The sequence below is a fragment of the Homarus americanus genome, unplaced genomic scaffold, assembly GCF_018991925.1.
Source record: "Homarus americanus isolate GMGI-L3 unplaced genomic scaffold, GMGI_Hamer_2.0 scaffold367, whole genome shotgun sequence".
Lineage (NCBI taxonomy): Eukaryota > Metazoa > Arthropoda > Malacostraca > Decapoda > Nephropidae > Homarus > Homarus americanus.
The window spans coordinates 12,018,992-12,037,343 of NW_024743709.1; the positions used below are offsets into that span (position 1 = coordinate 12,018,992).

Consider the following 18,352-nt stretch of genomic DNA (forward strand, 5'->3'; position numbering starts at 1 on the left):
ACTTGTCTCCCCCATACTGAGACCTGTACTCACATACTGATGACCTGTACTCCTCCTACTGATGACCTGTACTCCTACATACTGACCTGTACTCCTCACATACTGATGACCTGTACTCTCCATACTGATGACCTGTACTCTTCATACTGATGACCTGTACTCCTCACATACTGATGACTTGTACTCCTCATACTGATGACTGCTCTCCTCCACTGATGACCTGTACTCCTCACACACTGTGACTTGCCTCCCACATACTGATGACCTGTACTCCTCATACTGATGACCTGCCCTCACATACTGATGACTTGTACTCTCACACACTGATGACTTGTACTCCCCACTGATGACCTGCTCTCCTTACAGTGACCTGTACTCCTCACACTGATGACCTGTACTCCTCCACACTGATGACTTGTACTCACCACATACTGATGACCTGTACCTCATCCATAATGTACTCCCCACATACTGATGACCTGTACTCCTCACATACTGATGATGTACTCCTCACCTGATGGTTGCTTCCATACTGATGACCTGTTCTCTCACATACTGATGACCTGTACTCCTCACATACTGATGACCTGTACTCCTCACACTGATGACTTGTACTCCCCCATACTGATGACCTGTACTCCTCACACTGATGACCTGTACTCCTCACATACTGATGACCTGTACTCCTCACATACTGTGACTTGTACTCCACACTGATGACTTTGCTCCCCCCATACTGATGACCTGTACTCCTCACATACTGATGACCTGTACTTCTCACATACTGATGACCTGTACTCCTCACATACTGATGTGCCTCTCACACACTGTGACCCTCCCCAACTGATGCTCTTGACCTGTATTCCCATACTGATGACCTGCTCCTCACACACTGATGACCTTACTCCTCACATACTGATGACCTGTACTCCTCACATACTGATATAGCCTCTCACATACTGATGACCTGCTCCTCACATACTGTGACCTGTACTCTCATACTGATGACCTGTATTCTCATACTGATGACCTGTACTCCTCACATACTGATGACCTGTACTTCTCACATACTGATGACCTGTACTCCTCCACACCATGACCTTGCTTCCCCATACTGATGACTTGTACTCCCCATACTGATGACCTGTACTCTCACATACTGATGACTTGTACTCCTCACATACTGATGACTTGTACTCCCCAAACTGATGACCTGTCTCCTCCACATACTGATGACCTGCCTCATACTGATGACCCTACTCCTCCCTGATGACCTGTACTCCTCACATACCCTGTACTCTCACATACTGATGACTTGCCTCCTCACATACTGATGACCTGTCTCCCTCACATACTAGTGTACTCCTCCATACTGATGACCTGCTCCCTCATACTGATGACCTGTACTCCCTCACACTGATGACTTGTCTCCATACTGATGACCTGTACTCCTCATACTGATGACCTGTACTCCTCACATACTGATGACCTGCACTATTCCCTCCCATACTGATGACCTGTACTCCTCACATACTGATGACCTGTACTCCTCACAGTGTGAACTCCTCACACACTGATGACTTGTACTCACCCATACTGATGACCTGTACTCCTCCTGATGACCTGTACTCCCCAAACTGATGACCTTACTCCTCACATACTGATGACCTGTACTCCTCCATACTGACCTGTCTCCTCATACTGTTCCTCTCACATACTGATGACCTGTACTCCTCACATACTGATGACCTGTACTCCTCACATACTGATATGTACTCCTCACATACTGATGACCTGCTCCTCCATACTGATGACCTGTACTCCTCCATACTGATGACCTGTACTCCTCACACTGATGACCTGCTCCCACATACTGATGACCTGTACTCTCACATACATGACCTGTACTCCTCACATACTGTGTGTACTCTCACACTATTGACTGCTCCCCATACTGATGACCTGTACTCCTCACATACTGATGACCTGTACTCCTCACATACTGATGACCTGTCTCTCCCACACTGATGATTGCTCCCTCTTGACCTGTACTCCTCCCTTGACCTGTACTCTCACATACTGATGACTGCTCCTCACACACTGATGACTTGTACCCCCATACTGATGCCTGTACTCCTCACACACTGCCTGTTACTCCTCATACTGATGACCTGTCTCCTCACATACTGTGACTTGCTCCTCCACATACTGATGACTTACTCCCCAAACTGATGACCTGTACTCCTCATACTGATGACCTGTACTCCTCCTACTGATGACCTGTCTCCTCACATACTGATGACCTGTACTCCTCCTACTGATGACTTGTACTCCTCACATACTGACCTGTACTCCTCACATACTGACCTGTACTCCTCATACAGCCTGTACTCTCACATACTGATGACTTGTACTCCCCTCCATACTGACCTGTACTCCTCATGCCTGTACTCCTCACATACTGATGACTTGTACTCACATACTGATGTGCTCCCTCACATACTGATGACCTGGCCTCCTCACATACTGATGACTTGTACTCCCTCACACTGATGACTTGTACTCCCCCATACTGACCTGTACTCCTCACATACTGATGACTGCCTCTCACATACTGATGACCTGTACTCCTCTACACTGATGACTTGCTACTCACCCCATACTGATGACCTGTCTCCTCACATACTGATGACTTGTACTCCCACATACTGATGACCTGTACTCCTCTACTGATGATGTCTCCTCACACACTGATGATTTGACTCCCCATACTGATGACCTGTACTCCTCACATACTGATGACCTGTACTCTCACATACTGATGACCTGTATTCTCCCACATACTGATGAACCTTACTCCTCACACACTGATACTACTTCCCATACTGATGCTTGTACTCCCACTCCTCTCACATACTGACTACTCCCCAACTGACTGTCTCCTCCTACTGATGCCTACTCCTCACATACTGACCTCTCTCTCACACTGACCTGTACTCCACATACTCCTCACATACTTGTACTCCTCATACTGACCTGTACTCCTCACATACTGATGACTTGTACTCCTCCATACTGACCTGTACTCCTCACATACTGTGTGCCTCCTCACACACTGATGACTTGTACTCCCCATACTGATGACCTGTACTCCTCACATACTGATGACCTGTACTCCCCACATACTGATGACCTGTACTCCTCACATACTGATGACGTGTACTCCTCACACACTGATGAGTTGTACTCCCCCATACTGATGACCTGTACTCCTCACATACTGATGACCTGTACTACTCACATACTGATGACCTGTACTCTTTCACGTGACTTGCTCCCCCCCTTGAACCTGTACTCCTCACACTGATGACCTGTACTCCTCACATACTGACCTGTACTCCTCACATACTGATTGTACTCCTCCCACACTGATGGTTGTCTCCCCCATGACCTTACTCCTCACATACTGATGTCCTGTACTCCTCACACTGATGACTTGTCTCCTGATGACCTGTACTCCTCCTGATGACTTGTACTCCTCACATACTGATGACTTGTACTCTCACACTGATGACTTGTACTCCTCCATACTGATGACCTGTACTCCTCACATGCATGATCTGCTCCTCACATACTGATGACCTGTACTTCTCACATACTGACCTGACTCTCACATACTGATGACCTGCACTCCTCACATACTGACCTGTACTCCTCACACTGTGCCTCCCCATACTGACGACCTGCCTCTCATACTGACCTGTACTTCACACCCCATACCTGTACTCCTCACAGTGACCTGTACTCCTCACACACTATTGTGCTCCCCATACTGATGACCTGTACTCTCATACTGACCTGTACTCCTCCATACTGACCTGTACTCCTCACACACTGTGACTTGTACTCCCCCATACTGATGACCTGTACTCCTCACATACTGATGACCTGTACTCCTCCATACTGATGACCTGTACTCCTCCACACTGATGACCTGTACTCCTCACATTATGACCTGTACTCCTCACATACTGATGACCTGTACTCCTCACATACTGATGACCTGTACTCTCCTACTGATGACATGTACTTCTCACAGATGTGTGTACTTCTCACATACTGACCTGTACTCTCACATACTGACCTGTACTCTCCACATACTGACCTGTACTCCTCACATACTGATGACTTGTACTCCTCACACACTGATGAGTTGTACTCCCCCACACTGATATCCTGTACTCCTCACATACTGATGACCTGTACTCCTCACATACTGATGACATGTACTCCTCACACACTGATGACTGACTCCCCCATACTGATGACCTGTACTCCTCACATACTGATGACCTGTACTCCTCACATACTGATGACTTGTACTCCTCACACACTGATGACTTGTACTCCTCATACTGATGACCTGTACTCCTCACATACTGACCTGTACTTCTCACATACTGACCTGTACTCCCCCATACTGATGACCTGTCTCCTCACACACTGTGACTTGTGCTCCCAAATACTGATGACCTGTTCTCACATACTGATGCCTGTACTCCTCTCCTGTACTCCTCACATACTGATGACCAGTACTCCTCACTGATGACTTGTACTCCCCAAATACTGATGACCTGTTCTCACATACTGATGACCTGTACTCCTCACATACTGATGACCTGTACTCCTCCTTACTGATGACCTTGCTCCTCACACTGATGACTTGTACTCCCCCATACTGATGACCTGTCTCCTCACATACTGTACTCCTCACACACTGATGACTTACTCCCCATACTGATGACCTGTACTCTCACATACTGATGACCTGTACTCCTCACTTACTGATGACCTGCTCTCACTTACTGATGACCAGTACTCCTCACAAACTGATGACTTAGCCTCCCCCATACTGATGACCTGTACTCCTCACATACTGACCTGTACTCTCACACACTGATGACTTGTACTCCCCCATACTGATGGCCTGTACTCTCCACATACTGATGACCTGTACTCCTTACTTACTGTGTGTGCTCTCCACACACTGTGTGTACTCCCCATACTGACCTGTACTCTCACGTGGCCTGTACTCCTCACATACTGATGACCTGCTCTCCTTACTGATGACTTGTGCTCTCACACACTGATGACTTGTACTCCCCCATACTGATGACCTGTACTCCCTCATACTGATGACTTGTACTCCCCCATACTGATGACTTGCTCTCCACATACTGCCCTCCTCACACACTGATGACTTGTACTCCCCCATACTGATGACCTGTACTCCTCACATACTGATGACCTGTACTCCTCACACTGATATTGCCTCCTCACACTGATGATTGTACTCCCCCATACTATTACCTGTACTCCTCACATACTGATGACTTGTACTCCCCCCATACTGATGACTTGCTCCCCCATACTGATGACCTGTACTCCTCACATACTGACCTGTACTCCTCACACACTGACTTGCTCCCCATACTGATGACCTGCTCCTCACATACTGATGCCTCTCCTTTATGTAGTACTCTCACACACTGATGGCATCCCCATGTAGCCTGTACTCCTCACATACTGATGACCTGTACTCTCCACATACTGATGACTTATACTCCTCACACACTGATGACTTGTACTCCTCACATACTGATGACCTGTACTCTCACATACTGATGACTGCTCCCCCATGCTGTACTCCTCACATACTGATGACTTGTACTCCTCACACACTGACTTGCTCCTCACACACTGATGTGCTCCCCAAATACATGACCTGTTCTCACATACTGATGACCTGTACTCCTCATACTGATGACCTGTACTCTCCTTACTGATAGCAGTACTCCTCCTAAACTGACTTGTCTCCCCATACTGACCTGTACTCCTCACATACTGATGACCTGTACTCCTCACACACAGTGACTTACTCCCCCATACTGATGACCTTACTCCTCACATGCCTGTACTCCTCACTTATGTAGTACTCCTCACACACTGTGGCCTCCCCACTGATGACCTTACTCCTCACATACTGATGACCTGTACTCTCATGCTGACCTGTACTCCTCATACTGATGACTTGTGCTCCTCACACACTGATGACTTGCTCCCCCATACTGATGACCTGTACTCCTCATACTGATGACTTGGCCTCCCCCAATACTAATGACCTGTACTCCTCACATACTGATGACCTGCCTCCTCACACACTGATGACTTACTCTCCTCCCATTGATGACCTGTACTCCTCACATACTGACCTGCTCCTCACATACTGATGACCTGCCTCCTCACACTGATGACTGTACTCCTCAACTGATGATTGCCTCCCCCATCTGATGTACTCCTCACATACTGATGACTTGTACTCCACATACTGATGACCTGTATATATTGCCTTCCTCACATACTGATGACTTGTACTCCTCACACACTGATGACTTGCCACTCCCCATACTGATGACCTGTACTCCTCACATACGTGACCCTACACCTGATGACCTGTACTCCTCACATACTAGTGACCTGTACTCCTCACATACTGATGACCTGTGCTTCTCACATACTGATGACTTGTATTCCCCATACTGATGACCTGTACTCCTCACATACTGATGACCTGTACTTCTCATACTGATGACTTGTATTCCCATACTGAGACCTGTACTCCTCCATGCTGGCATGCTCCCTCACATACTGATGACCTCCTCACATACTGACTGTACTCCTCACATGCATGACCTGTACTCCTCATACTGATGTGTACTCCTCATACTGATGACCTGTACTCCTCACATACTGATGACTGCTCTCATGATGTTGTACTCCTCACATACTGATGACTTGGCTCCTCACATACTGATGACCTGTATCCTCACATACTGATGACCTGTACTCCTCCACATGCCCTGTACTCACATACTGATATTGTGCTCCTCCATACTGATGACCTGTATCCTCACATGCACAGTGACTCTACTCCTCACATACGATGACCTGTACTCCTCACACACTGATGACTTGCTCCCATACTACAGTGCCTCCATACTGATGACCTGTACTCCTCACTTACTGATGACCAGTACTCCTCACACACTGATGACTTGTACTCCCCATACTGATGACCTGTACTCCTCACATGACTGACCTGTCCTCACATACCAGTGTGCCTGCTCCTCACATACAGTGACAGTGCTCCTCACACACTGACATGCTCCCCATGCTGATGCCTCCTCATACCTGATGACTTGTGCTCCCCATACTTATGACCTGTACTCCTCACATGCATGACCTGTACTCCTCACTCACTGATGAGCCTTTACTCCTCACATACTGATGACTTGCTCCCCATACTGATGACCTGTACTCCTCACATACTGATGACCTGTACTCCTCACACACTGATGACCTGTACTCCTCACACTGATGATTTGTACTCCCCATCACAGTGACCTGCTCCTCACATACTGATGACTTGTACTCCCCATACTGATGACCTGTACTCCTCACATACTGATGACCTGCTCTCCACATACTATGACTTATACTCCTCACACACTGATGGCTTGTACTCCCCCATACTGATGACCTGTACTCCTCACATACTGATGACCTGTACTCACATACTGATAGCTTGCTCCTCACACACTGATGACATCCCCATACTGATGACCTGTACTCTCACACCTTTGACCTGTGCTTCTCACATGCCCTGTACTCTCACATACTGATGACCTGTACTCCTCACATACTGACCTGTACTTCTCATACTGATGACTTGTTCCCCACCTGATGACCTGTACTCCTCACATACTGATGACCTGTTACTCTCCACATACTGATGACCTGTACTTCTCACATACTGATGACTTATTCCCCTTACTGATGACTAGCTCCTCACATACTGATACCTGTACTCTCACATACTTGTACTCTCATGCCTGCCTCTCACATACTGTGTGTACTCTCACATACTGATGACCTGTACTCCTCACATACTGATGTGTACTCCTCCCATACTGACCTGTACTCTCACATACTGTGGCCTGTACTCCTCCCTTTGTGTGTACTCTCACATACTGATGACTTGCTCCTCCATACTGATGACCTGTACTCCTCACATACTATGACCTGTACTCCTCACATACTGTGACCTGTACTCCTCACACACTGATGACTTGTACTCACCCATACTGATGACCTGTACTCCACATACTGATACCTGTACTCCCCACATACTGACCTGTACTCCTCATGCTGATGACCTATACTCCTCACATACCGATGACCTGTACTCCTCACACACTGATGACTTGTACTCCCCATACTGATGACCTGTACTCTCCTGATGGCCTGTACTCCTCACTTACTGATGAGCCAGTACTCCTCACACACTGACTTGCCTCCCCATACTGACCTGTACTCCTCACATACTGATGTGCCTCCTCACATACTGACCTGTACTCACATACTGATGACTTGTGCTCCTCACAGTGACCTTACTCCCCCATGCTGATGCCTCCTCATACTGATGACTTGTGCTCCCCATACTTATAGCCTGTACTCCTCACATACTGATGACCTGTCTCCTCACACACTGATGGCTTGTACTCTCACATACTGATGACTTGCTCCCCATACTGAGCCTGTACTCCTCACATACTGATGACCTGTACTCCTCACACACTGATGACCTGTACTCCTCACACACTGATGATTTGTACTCCCCCATACTGATGACCTGTACTCCTCACATACTGATGACTTGTACTCCCCCATACTGATGACCTGTACTCCTCACATACTGATGACCTGTACTCCTCACCATGACTTATACTCCTCCACACTGATGACTTGCTCCCCCCATACTGATGACCTGTACTCTCTGATAGCTTATACTCCTCACACACTGTGTGTGCTCCCCACTTATTGACCTGTACTCTCACACTTTGTGTACTCACATAGCTTAAACTCCTCACACACTGTTGACTTACTCCCCCATACTGATGACCTGCTCTCACATACTGATGACCTGTACTTCTCACATACTGATGACCTGTACTCTCATACTAATGACCTGTACTCCTCACATACTGACCTGTGCTTCTCACATACGTGACCTTTCCCCATACTGATGACCTGTACTCTCATACTGATGACCTTACTCCTCACATACTGATGACCTGTACTTCTCACATACTGATGACTTGTATTCCCCCATACTGAGCCTGTACTCCTCACATACTGACATACTCCTCACATACTGATGACCTGTACTCCTCCATACTGACCTGTACTCCTCACACTGCTGAGCCTGTACTCTCATACTGATGGCCTGTCTCCTCACACTGACCTGTACTCCTCCCACTTATGGCCTGTACTCCTCACATACTGATGACTTGTACTCCTCCATACTGACCTCCTCCTCACATACTGATGACCTGTACTCTCACATACTGATGACCTGTACTCCTCACATACTTGCTCCTCCATACTGATACCTCCTCACATGCTGTTATTTCTCTCTCCGATGACCTGTCTCCTCACACTGATGACATACTCCCCACATACTGATGACTGCCTCCTCCACATACTGATGACCTGTGCTCCTCACTTACTGATGACCTTACTCCACACTGATGGCTTGTACTCCCCCATACTGTGTGACTCCTCACACTGTGTGCTGTACTCCTCACATACTGATGACCTGTACTCCTCACATACTGTATGTCTCCACACACTGATACTCCCCCATACTGATGACCTGTACTCCTCATACTGACACTTGCTCCCCATACTTATTACCTCCTCACATACTGACCTGTACTCCTCACACACGTAACTCCTCACATACTGATGGCTTGTGCTCCCCCATACTGACCTGTACTCTCACATACTGATGACCTGTACTCCTCACACTGATGACCTGTACTCCTCACACACTGATTTGTATACTGATGCCTGTACTCCTCACATACTGATGACTTACTCCCCCATACTGATGTTGTACTCCTCACATACTGATGACCTGTACTCCTCACATACTGATGACTTCTCCTCACCTGATGACTTGCTTCCCCCATACTGATGACCTGTACTCCTCACATACTGATGACCTGTGCCATACTGATGACAACTCCTCACACACTGATGGCTTCTCCCCATACTGATGACCTGTACTCCTCACATACTGATGACCTGTACTCCTCACATACTGACCTGTACTCTCTACTGTGTGCTACTCTCACATACTGATGACCTGTACTCCTCACATACTGCTCACATGTACTCCTCACATACTGATTGACCTGTACTCCTCACATGTGCTTGTATTCCCCCATGCTGTGTCCTCTCACATACTGAGACCTGTACTCTCACATGATGGCTTGTGCTCTCCTACTGATGACCTGTACTCCTCATACTGATGACCTGTACTCCTCTGATGACCTGCTCTCACATACTGATGACCTGTACTCCTCCCATACTGATGACCTGTCTCCTCACATACTGATGACCTGTACTCCTCACATACTGATGACCTGTACTCCTCACATACTGGCTTGTACTCCTCCATACTGACCTGTACTCTCACATACTGACCTGTACTCTCCACATACTATTGTTGCTCCTCATACTGACTACTCACCATACTGATGCTTGTACTCCCCACATACCCACATGCTGTGTACTCTCATACTGTGACCTGTACTCTCACATACTGATGCTACTGTGCTCCTCACATACTGATTGCACTTCTACTCCTCACACAGTGACAGTCTCCCATATACTGATGACCTGTACTCCTCACATGCAGTGACCTGTACTCCTCACATACTGATGACCTGTACTCACATACTGATGACTTGTCCTCCCCCATACTGATGACCTACTCTCTTCTTGTACTCATACCTTGACTCTCACATACTGTGACCTGTACTCTCACTCTCACATACTGATCTCCCCCATACTGACCTGTACTCTCACATACTGATGGCCTGTCTCCTCACACACTGATGACTTGCTCCTCACACTGATTTGTACTCCCCATACTGATGGCCTCCTCCACATACTGAACATTGACCTGTACTCCTTACCTGATTCTTTACTCCTCACACTGTGTGCCCCCATACTGATGACCTGTACTCCTCATCTGATGACCTCTCACTGCTTTCTCAAATGACTCCCCATACTGTGACTGTTCTCACTGATGGCTTGTACTCTCACACAGTGACTTGTACTCCCCATACTGATGACCTGTACTCCTCACACTGTGTACTCTCACATACTGATGGTTTCATACTGATGACCTGTACTCCTCACTGTACTGTGCTTGTTCCTCATACTGATGACCTGTACTCCTCATACTGATGGCCTGTACTCCTCATACTGGCTGTACTCTCACATACTGATGCCTTACTCCTCACATACTGATGACTTGTCCTCCTATACTGTGTCTCTTACTCCATACTGATGACTTGTACTCCTCCATACTGTGACCTGTACTCCTCAATACTGATGGCCTGTCTCCTCATACTGATGTTGTACTCCTCACTGATGACCTTACTCTCACATCTGATGCTTGCTCCTCATACTGCTGACCTGTACTCCTCATACTGTGACTGCTCCTCACATACTGCTGACCTTGCTCCTCACATACTGTGACCTGTACTCCTCTGCCTGCTGACCTTACTCCTCACATACTGCTGACCTGTGCTCTATACACACGTGCCTCTCATACTGATGACCTGTGCTCCTCACACACTGACTTGTACTCCCCATTACTGATGACCTTACTCCTCCACTTACATACTGTTCCTCATAATCATTAAGAGTTCTTATGGCTGTTAGTTTAGTAATAAAAATTTTAAAGCATGCAAATAATGGAGTATTGAAGAAAGCTATAAGCATGAACACTTACCCAAGTAATCATACAAAAAGTAGAGACTGAGCAACATCATACACAGGCACCACAACAGGATGCTCTTTGTTGAGAGGTTAATGGAAGTTTCTTCCAGGCAAGACGGGGTGACTAGCCTCCTCATTAACTTCAACCTCCTGCCCGAACTGCTCACTCAAGTATCTCGGGGATTAAAGGGATATTTAGCTGATGGTATGGATAATTTAAGGGGTACTTTACTTTAGAGAAGAGTCGTACTGTGAAACAGGAATGGAATGATAAAAAAAGATAAAATTAAATATTCACGTTACCTATTATGAACAGAAATCTGAAACCTGACTTATCTATTAGGAAAGGTTACTGAAATGTAGAAATATTATTAGAGCTCTGAGAAGTGTCATGATAGGAAGATTAGATTGACGAGTATTTGGAATGACAAAATTAGAATGGGTAGTATAGCTTCCACTAATAAAACCTAGTCAACATTATATATTTTCTGTAAGAAGGAAGTTAAGACAGAAACTGAAGTGAAGAATGAGGAAAGTGCATGGAGAAGAGTCTGGTAGTGAGAGATAGAATAATAAAATGCAAATAAATTATAAAAATTGAGTCCCACAATGCATGAAAGCTGTACACGGATTATATGCTAATGTGCATGTGGAGCAACACTGGAGAGCAGAAAACTGCACATAAAGGAACAATGAGCAAGGGTAGAAATTCACATACGCCCGGTCACCCGAGGCGACCAAAATATCATAAGAGCGACAAGATTTTACTATATTTTGTTGGTCTGGGATCGCTCGATGACAATGAAACCCATTCAATGTGTATAAGAGCTTCATACAGAGACTTCACTACTAATGCTAGTTATTTAATTGTATCACGGAAGGGATACCCATTTACTGTATATAACACTTTATATGAAAATGATAATAAAATATATACACTCAATGATATAATGTAGTGTGATAAAACTGGACAAATGAGTTGGTGCAATGCCACCTAGAACACCAGGCCGGTTCAGGGATTGTATGACGCCACACACGGATACCACCGCTATTCATGTCGGTGTAGTGTAAACCGTGCAGTGTAATGAATACACGATCTAATTATGTAGATATATAATTATTATTGAGAATCATTCTATACATAATATATAAAAGCAATGACAGGAAATTTAATACCTGAATGTATAATAGGCAGAATAAACAATTGACAAGTGATGAAACTTGCCTTTCATCAACAATCACACATTATTATCAAAAAACAATTTCAAGTACATATTCAGAGTATCACCGATAAAACAAGATATCGAAAAATAATACGCCTCTAGAAATTTGACAACCAATTCACATACAATCAATAAAATAGTAATTAACTATTGCATTATAGATCAAAGTGAATTATAAAGATATAGTATTAGAATTTGGTCAAGGTTAGCTGCACATTCTTATTCTTTACTCTAAGGTTATCATTATTTATTTTGCAAATTATATATTATTATTATCCAATTGGGAAAGCACTGGTGGATCTATGCGGGTTTCAGTCAAAGTCGATCAATTTGGATGTTATAGTTAAATCCAGTGTGTTCATCGAAATAACTGGTGACCGTTGATAATAATCAGAGGATTTAAAGTGCAGTTCACAAACCTAAACACAGCAAGTTCACTTGTTAGTTATACAATATGAGAATTTTTATTGTCTTTTATTCAAAATAAGCAGATGAATATGGTTTACATTTGGATTAGGAAATAATTTTGATATATTGGTACGTTCCAAAGAGCTTCATCACAATGGAATGTGCTCCATGCAATTAATTTAGTTAATATATGGTTATTCCAGTGTTCACACTGTAAATCCATGCTTCATGTTAATAATTTAGTTAATATGTGATTGTTCCAGTGTTGATTTATGATTTAATATGGTCTCTACTAGTAAATAAATGTCACAGTAAATAGGACTTTGTATAAACCCGGTAAGTGCCAATGTTTAATGTTTCTTGACAAATTGTTTAAGGACTAGTAAATTTTCAAATCTACTAGTCCTGCTGGCGACTTTATGAAAATGGTGAATTTCTACCCCTGAATGAGTGTGAAACAGATTCTAAGAAAAAAGGGTAATAAAGGTTACACTGTACAAGAGGTGTTGAAGTGATTAAAAAAAATAAATAGCATGGAAATACAGTTACAATACCTGGAATTACAAAAGAAGCACAAGTTAAATATCTAAGTGGAACACTATACCCATTAAGGACGAGGAAGTGTCTAATATGCTTAGGAACAATGCAAAGACTGGCAGGTTAAAAAGTTCCTCTCTGAAGGGAGTGAAAGATAATAAATCCACCAAAGCTCTGGCAGTAGTCAAGTCCAAATCAAATGGATGGATAAGGGACAGAGTGTCTATGAAGTACCTTAGTAAGTGGACCCTCAATGGAATGCCATAGTCAAAAAGATGCCAGTAGTATTTACATCACTGGATTTGATTGCTACAAATATTTACGAAAACAGATACCTGTTCCGATAAATACAGTGGGGTATGCTATAATGAATCTAATTGGTTCTAGAACCTGCGTTAGATTTACATAACGTTAGATTCGTTATATGGCATTCGTTAGTTATAGAATTGTCCGTTCCGCATACAATACAACTACTTAACACTGAAAAATTTATGGCAAATGTAAAAAATACGATGCGTGCTTTTATCTTACCTTCTGTTGTTCAGCATGCAGGAACCAGGAGCAGAGGGGAAAGTATGGAGAAGAATTGGAAGGGAGAGGAGTCACGCATCCTTCTAACCCTCTTTTGGTGACTGTCTTACAGGCACTTTGTCTATGAGTTCTTTTGCTACTTTTTTAAAAGAGAATCAGGGTTAGCTGCTTCAAACTTGATTTCTGGACCTTCAAAAGTAGTTCATAACATGCCATTTAACACACTGATGGCCTTTTCAGGCTTAACATCGGGATAATCCTCAACAAGCTTAGACCAGTTGCTCCAGCAGAAAACTTTTATCCGCCAGAGATCTTGGCTGGAATGATCACGACTTTCATGTCCTCATCCTCCCCCTGACTCCTCCCAGAGTTAAACTCACGGCTTCAGTGTCTCATTTTCCTCTTTTGTGAGCTCAAGCAGCTCCTCAGTGGACAGCTCCTTGCTGTGCTCTTCCCACCCGCTCTCAACATCATCATCATCACTTCCAGGCCCATGGAATTGCCTAGACACACAATTTCATGCAACAGCCTCTTCCTCTAACTCTTGACTTTTAAAAGTCTCTTTGAAACACATCGAAGCCACAATGGCCTCCAAACGCTTCCCTAAAAGACACCTCACGATAACCTCTTTTGCAGGCTGACGTGGTAAAAACCTGGCGTCTGCTATATTGGTAACTCTTAAAAATTCCTTCAAAGCCCCAACATCACTGGAAAAGTGGAAATAAAACATTTTTCTAAGCAGTGCCTTTGTGTTACAGCTTCTTAAAGTTAAAAATTACCTGTTGATCCATGGGCTGAGATGAGAGGTGTTGTGTTGAGTGGCAAAGTGCACAATGACGGTCGAAAACTCTCTGACACAATTCAACCATCAAATTAGGAGGGTGGGCTGGTGCATTGTCCATCACCAACAAAGCTTTCAGTGGAAGAATTATTCTCCTGAGGTATTCCCGAACACTGGAATTCCAAACACCTCGATCCTTGCTCAGAGAACCAACTCCTGGTAGCCCAAGCCTTTAGGTTTGACAGCCACGTAACACCAAGGCAGGTCTTCCCAGCTGTTTTTGAAAGCTCTGGGGTTTTGCCATGAGTACACAAGGTGGCTGTATTTTGCAGTCACCAAAGCATTGCTAAGGAGGGAGTAAGCCTGTCTTTCATTGGCTTATATGTGGGGACAGGAGTTTCACTCCCTGGTAATGCTTAATATGCGTGAGGCATTTTTCCAAGTCAGTTTCATCACAGTTAGGGTACCTGCTGAGAAACAAAAGCCTCCCTCTTTAACAATATTCAAAAAAAACGTCATAGTGTTCCTTATCTGCTAGCAGCATCACCATGTCACAACACTATGTAATTGTTTTTCTCCTTCTGAAACCAGTAAGCCACCCCTTAGTACCCTAAACACTGTACATCACTATCACTTGCACCAGAATTCTTGGCACCAGGAGTCCTCCGACAATTGTCCTGGCCTTCTCACAAATTATAGCTTCCACTAATGCTATCACCTGCCATTCTTTCTCCTTTATCCACACTAAGAGTAAATTCCATCTCCTCAATCACATTTCACCTTGCTTTGCTTGCTGGGAATCACAAGATTCCGCCAGCCACTTGCACTGTTTTCAACTCCTCTTTATTCTTCAAATCATTACATATAGTCGGTTAGCCATCTATCTTAGCATCACTAAGGATTTATAATCTTGTTCCATTCTCACGTTTCTTTATGATTTCTTTCTTAGTTTTCAAGAGTTGCCAGGCTTTCTCATTTAAGCGGCCCAGGCGATTCATTTACAATTGTACACTTGTATAACAAAATATTTATACAAATAACTCTATTTTATCAAAGGCAGAAATTTCAACAATAACAGTGGTGCACTGGCTACAATGAGAGACAAAAGATGGCCTGGCGGCTCTTGTTGTGGGTCGGTACAACAATATTCATCGCCAGGCAATTAGTCCACGTATTCATCGCGTTCGTTGTTGCTTAGGAGTTGCTGAATTAGATTATAGCATTCTCAATTTTATAAACCAAAACAGTTCGTTATAGAAATATTCGTAGTAGGATCCATTTCGTTATAGCATACCCCACTGTACATGCATAAAGTAAATTAAAGACAGTACAGCATGCCCTTACAATTCGTGGATTTTTAATTCGTGGTCTTCGATTATTCGAGGATGACACCCTGGATGTACCCAAGAATTTCTCTGGGATAGTTTTAAAGTTAGCGGCATTTTCACAGCTGGGACTGAGAACCTCACGAGTTTTTATGTTGTCCCTGAGTGTCACTCTTGTCCCAGGTGGCTGGGCCATGCATGCTCACTCTGCCTCAGTCCAGGTTAAACAGTTGTCTCTCGTGAGTGTGCTACTCTGCTCTCTTAACAACTGTGCTCCAAGTGCTTTTGATGGCTCCCAAATGCCCTCAACCACCTTCATCCAGCTGTGGGAAGGTGCCCAAACAAGTGAAGAGAGAGAAAAGAGGTCATGTATTTTCCCATAAGTAAGCCTGGCTATGCCTGGCAACTGGAGCGGGTAAAGGGAGTGAGTGACAGCTAGATTGTGTCATTTGTAGTTATAACTCTTCCTCCCTTCCATATTTCACTGGATTTACATGTTATTATTAGTGTTTACTGAAAGAATGGTGTTTAATAATGATTAATCATGGCACTGTAGCTAGGTTAGCTCATCACTGTAACCACCAGGCTAACGGGCCAAGATGTGAGGTATTATGATTTTTCAACTCGTATTTTTGGGTATATATATATATGTAACTTTTTAATTTATTTTACTCAGTTATATGCACACACCATCATACATATACAGTCAAACGTCGATTTAAAGGGATTCAATTTAAGATTATTGATTTAAAGCGACACCCACAATTAAGGACAATGTTTCAATTTAAAGCGAATATTTCCTATTTTGCGTGAGTAGATCTGGCGCATCATATTTTAAAATTCCCACCTAATGTTTCTCTGGGCACGCTACACTGCCTGAGGGCAAAGCTGCACTGTACATGTACTCAAAATAATGTACTAGCGATTACTAAAATTTTTGTCTAGTGCAAACTATAGCATGATTTTATTCAAATTAATCATTATCTTATAAGAATTCCAGCAATGTAAATTATATTCTCCCCGGTCACTTCTGTGACATTTTATAAACAAAAAAGAAAACTCAAGCTAAAGGACATAAATAAACAAATAAATACTTCACTAGACCTTCGGTGCCAACTGTCAAACATGTCACTGTCACCTCCCTCCCCCCCTCCTACATCTTCCCAGCCAGGGTTTGGTGGTTTTAGGGTTCAAGTTTTTATCTTATACAGTATAGTCTGCATTTACGCGGATTTGGTTTACGCATTTAGGTCATTTACGCGGCACCTTGCCAGAATGAAAATTTTAAGTTCGGGTTCATTCCATCATTTACTCGGGAAGCGGCACCTGGAGGTCGCGTGGAGTCGTTCTTCGTTATGGCGTCATATGACGTGTCGGACTGTGATTGGGCTCGTATCCTTACCACCCTCTGCCACTAGCTGTGATTGGTCTAATGTAACATTGCCCTGGCACCAGAGGAAGAAGTCGCTGACCTAGCCGGGCCAGTCTCATTGTTCTCAGTTCCTTGCGTATACTGTTCTCTCTTGTGCCGCTATTCCCTCACAATGGCTTCGCTGGACCCCACCACCCGAAACCTTGAACTACCTGGACCAAGCCATGGTTATGTGAAGGAAGTCATCGAGTTGGGGGAA

General features: G+C 44.4%; 1 protein-coding gene across 1 annotated transcript in view; it reads right to left on the minus strand.

Moving 5' to 3' along the window:
- The window catches only part of LOC121877475 (signal peptide peptidase-like 2B), a 170,722-nt gene that overhangs the window by 115,007 nt on the left and 37,363 nt on the right, over nt 1–18,352 (minus strand). The window contains exons 6-7 of the mRNA XM_042383240.1: nt 12,029–12,091; nt 11,930–11,991 (exon numbers count right to left, since the gene is read on the minus strand). Coding sequence (XP_042239174.1) covers nt 11,930–11,991; nt 12,029–12,091 — 125 coding nt within the window. The remainder of the gene's footprint in view (nt 1–11,929; nt 11,992–12,028; nt 12,092–18,352) is intronic.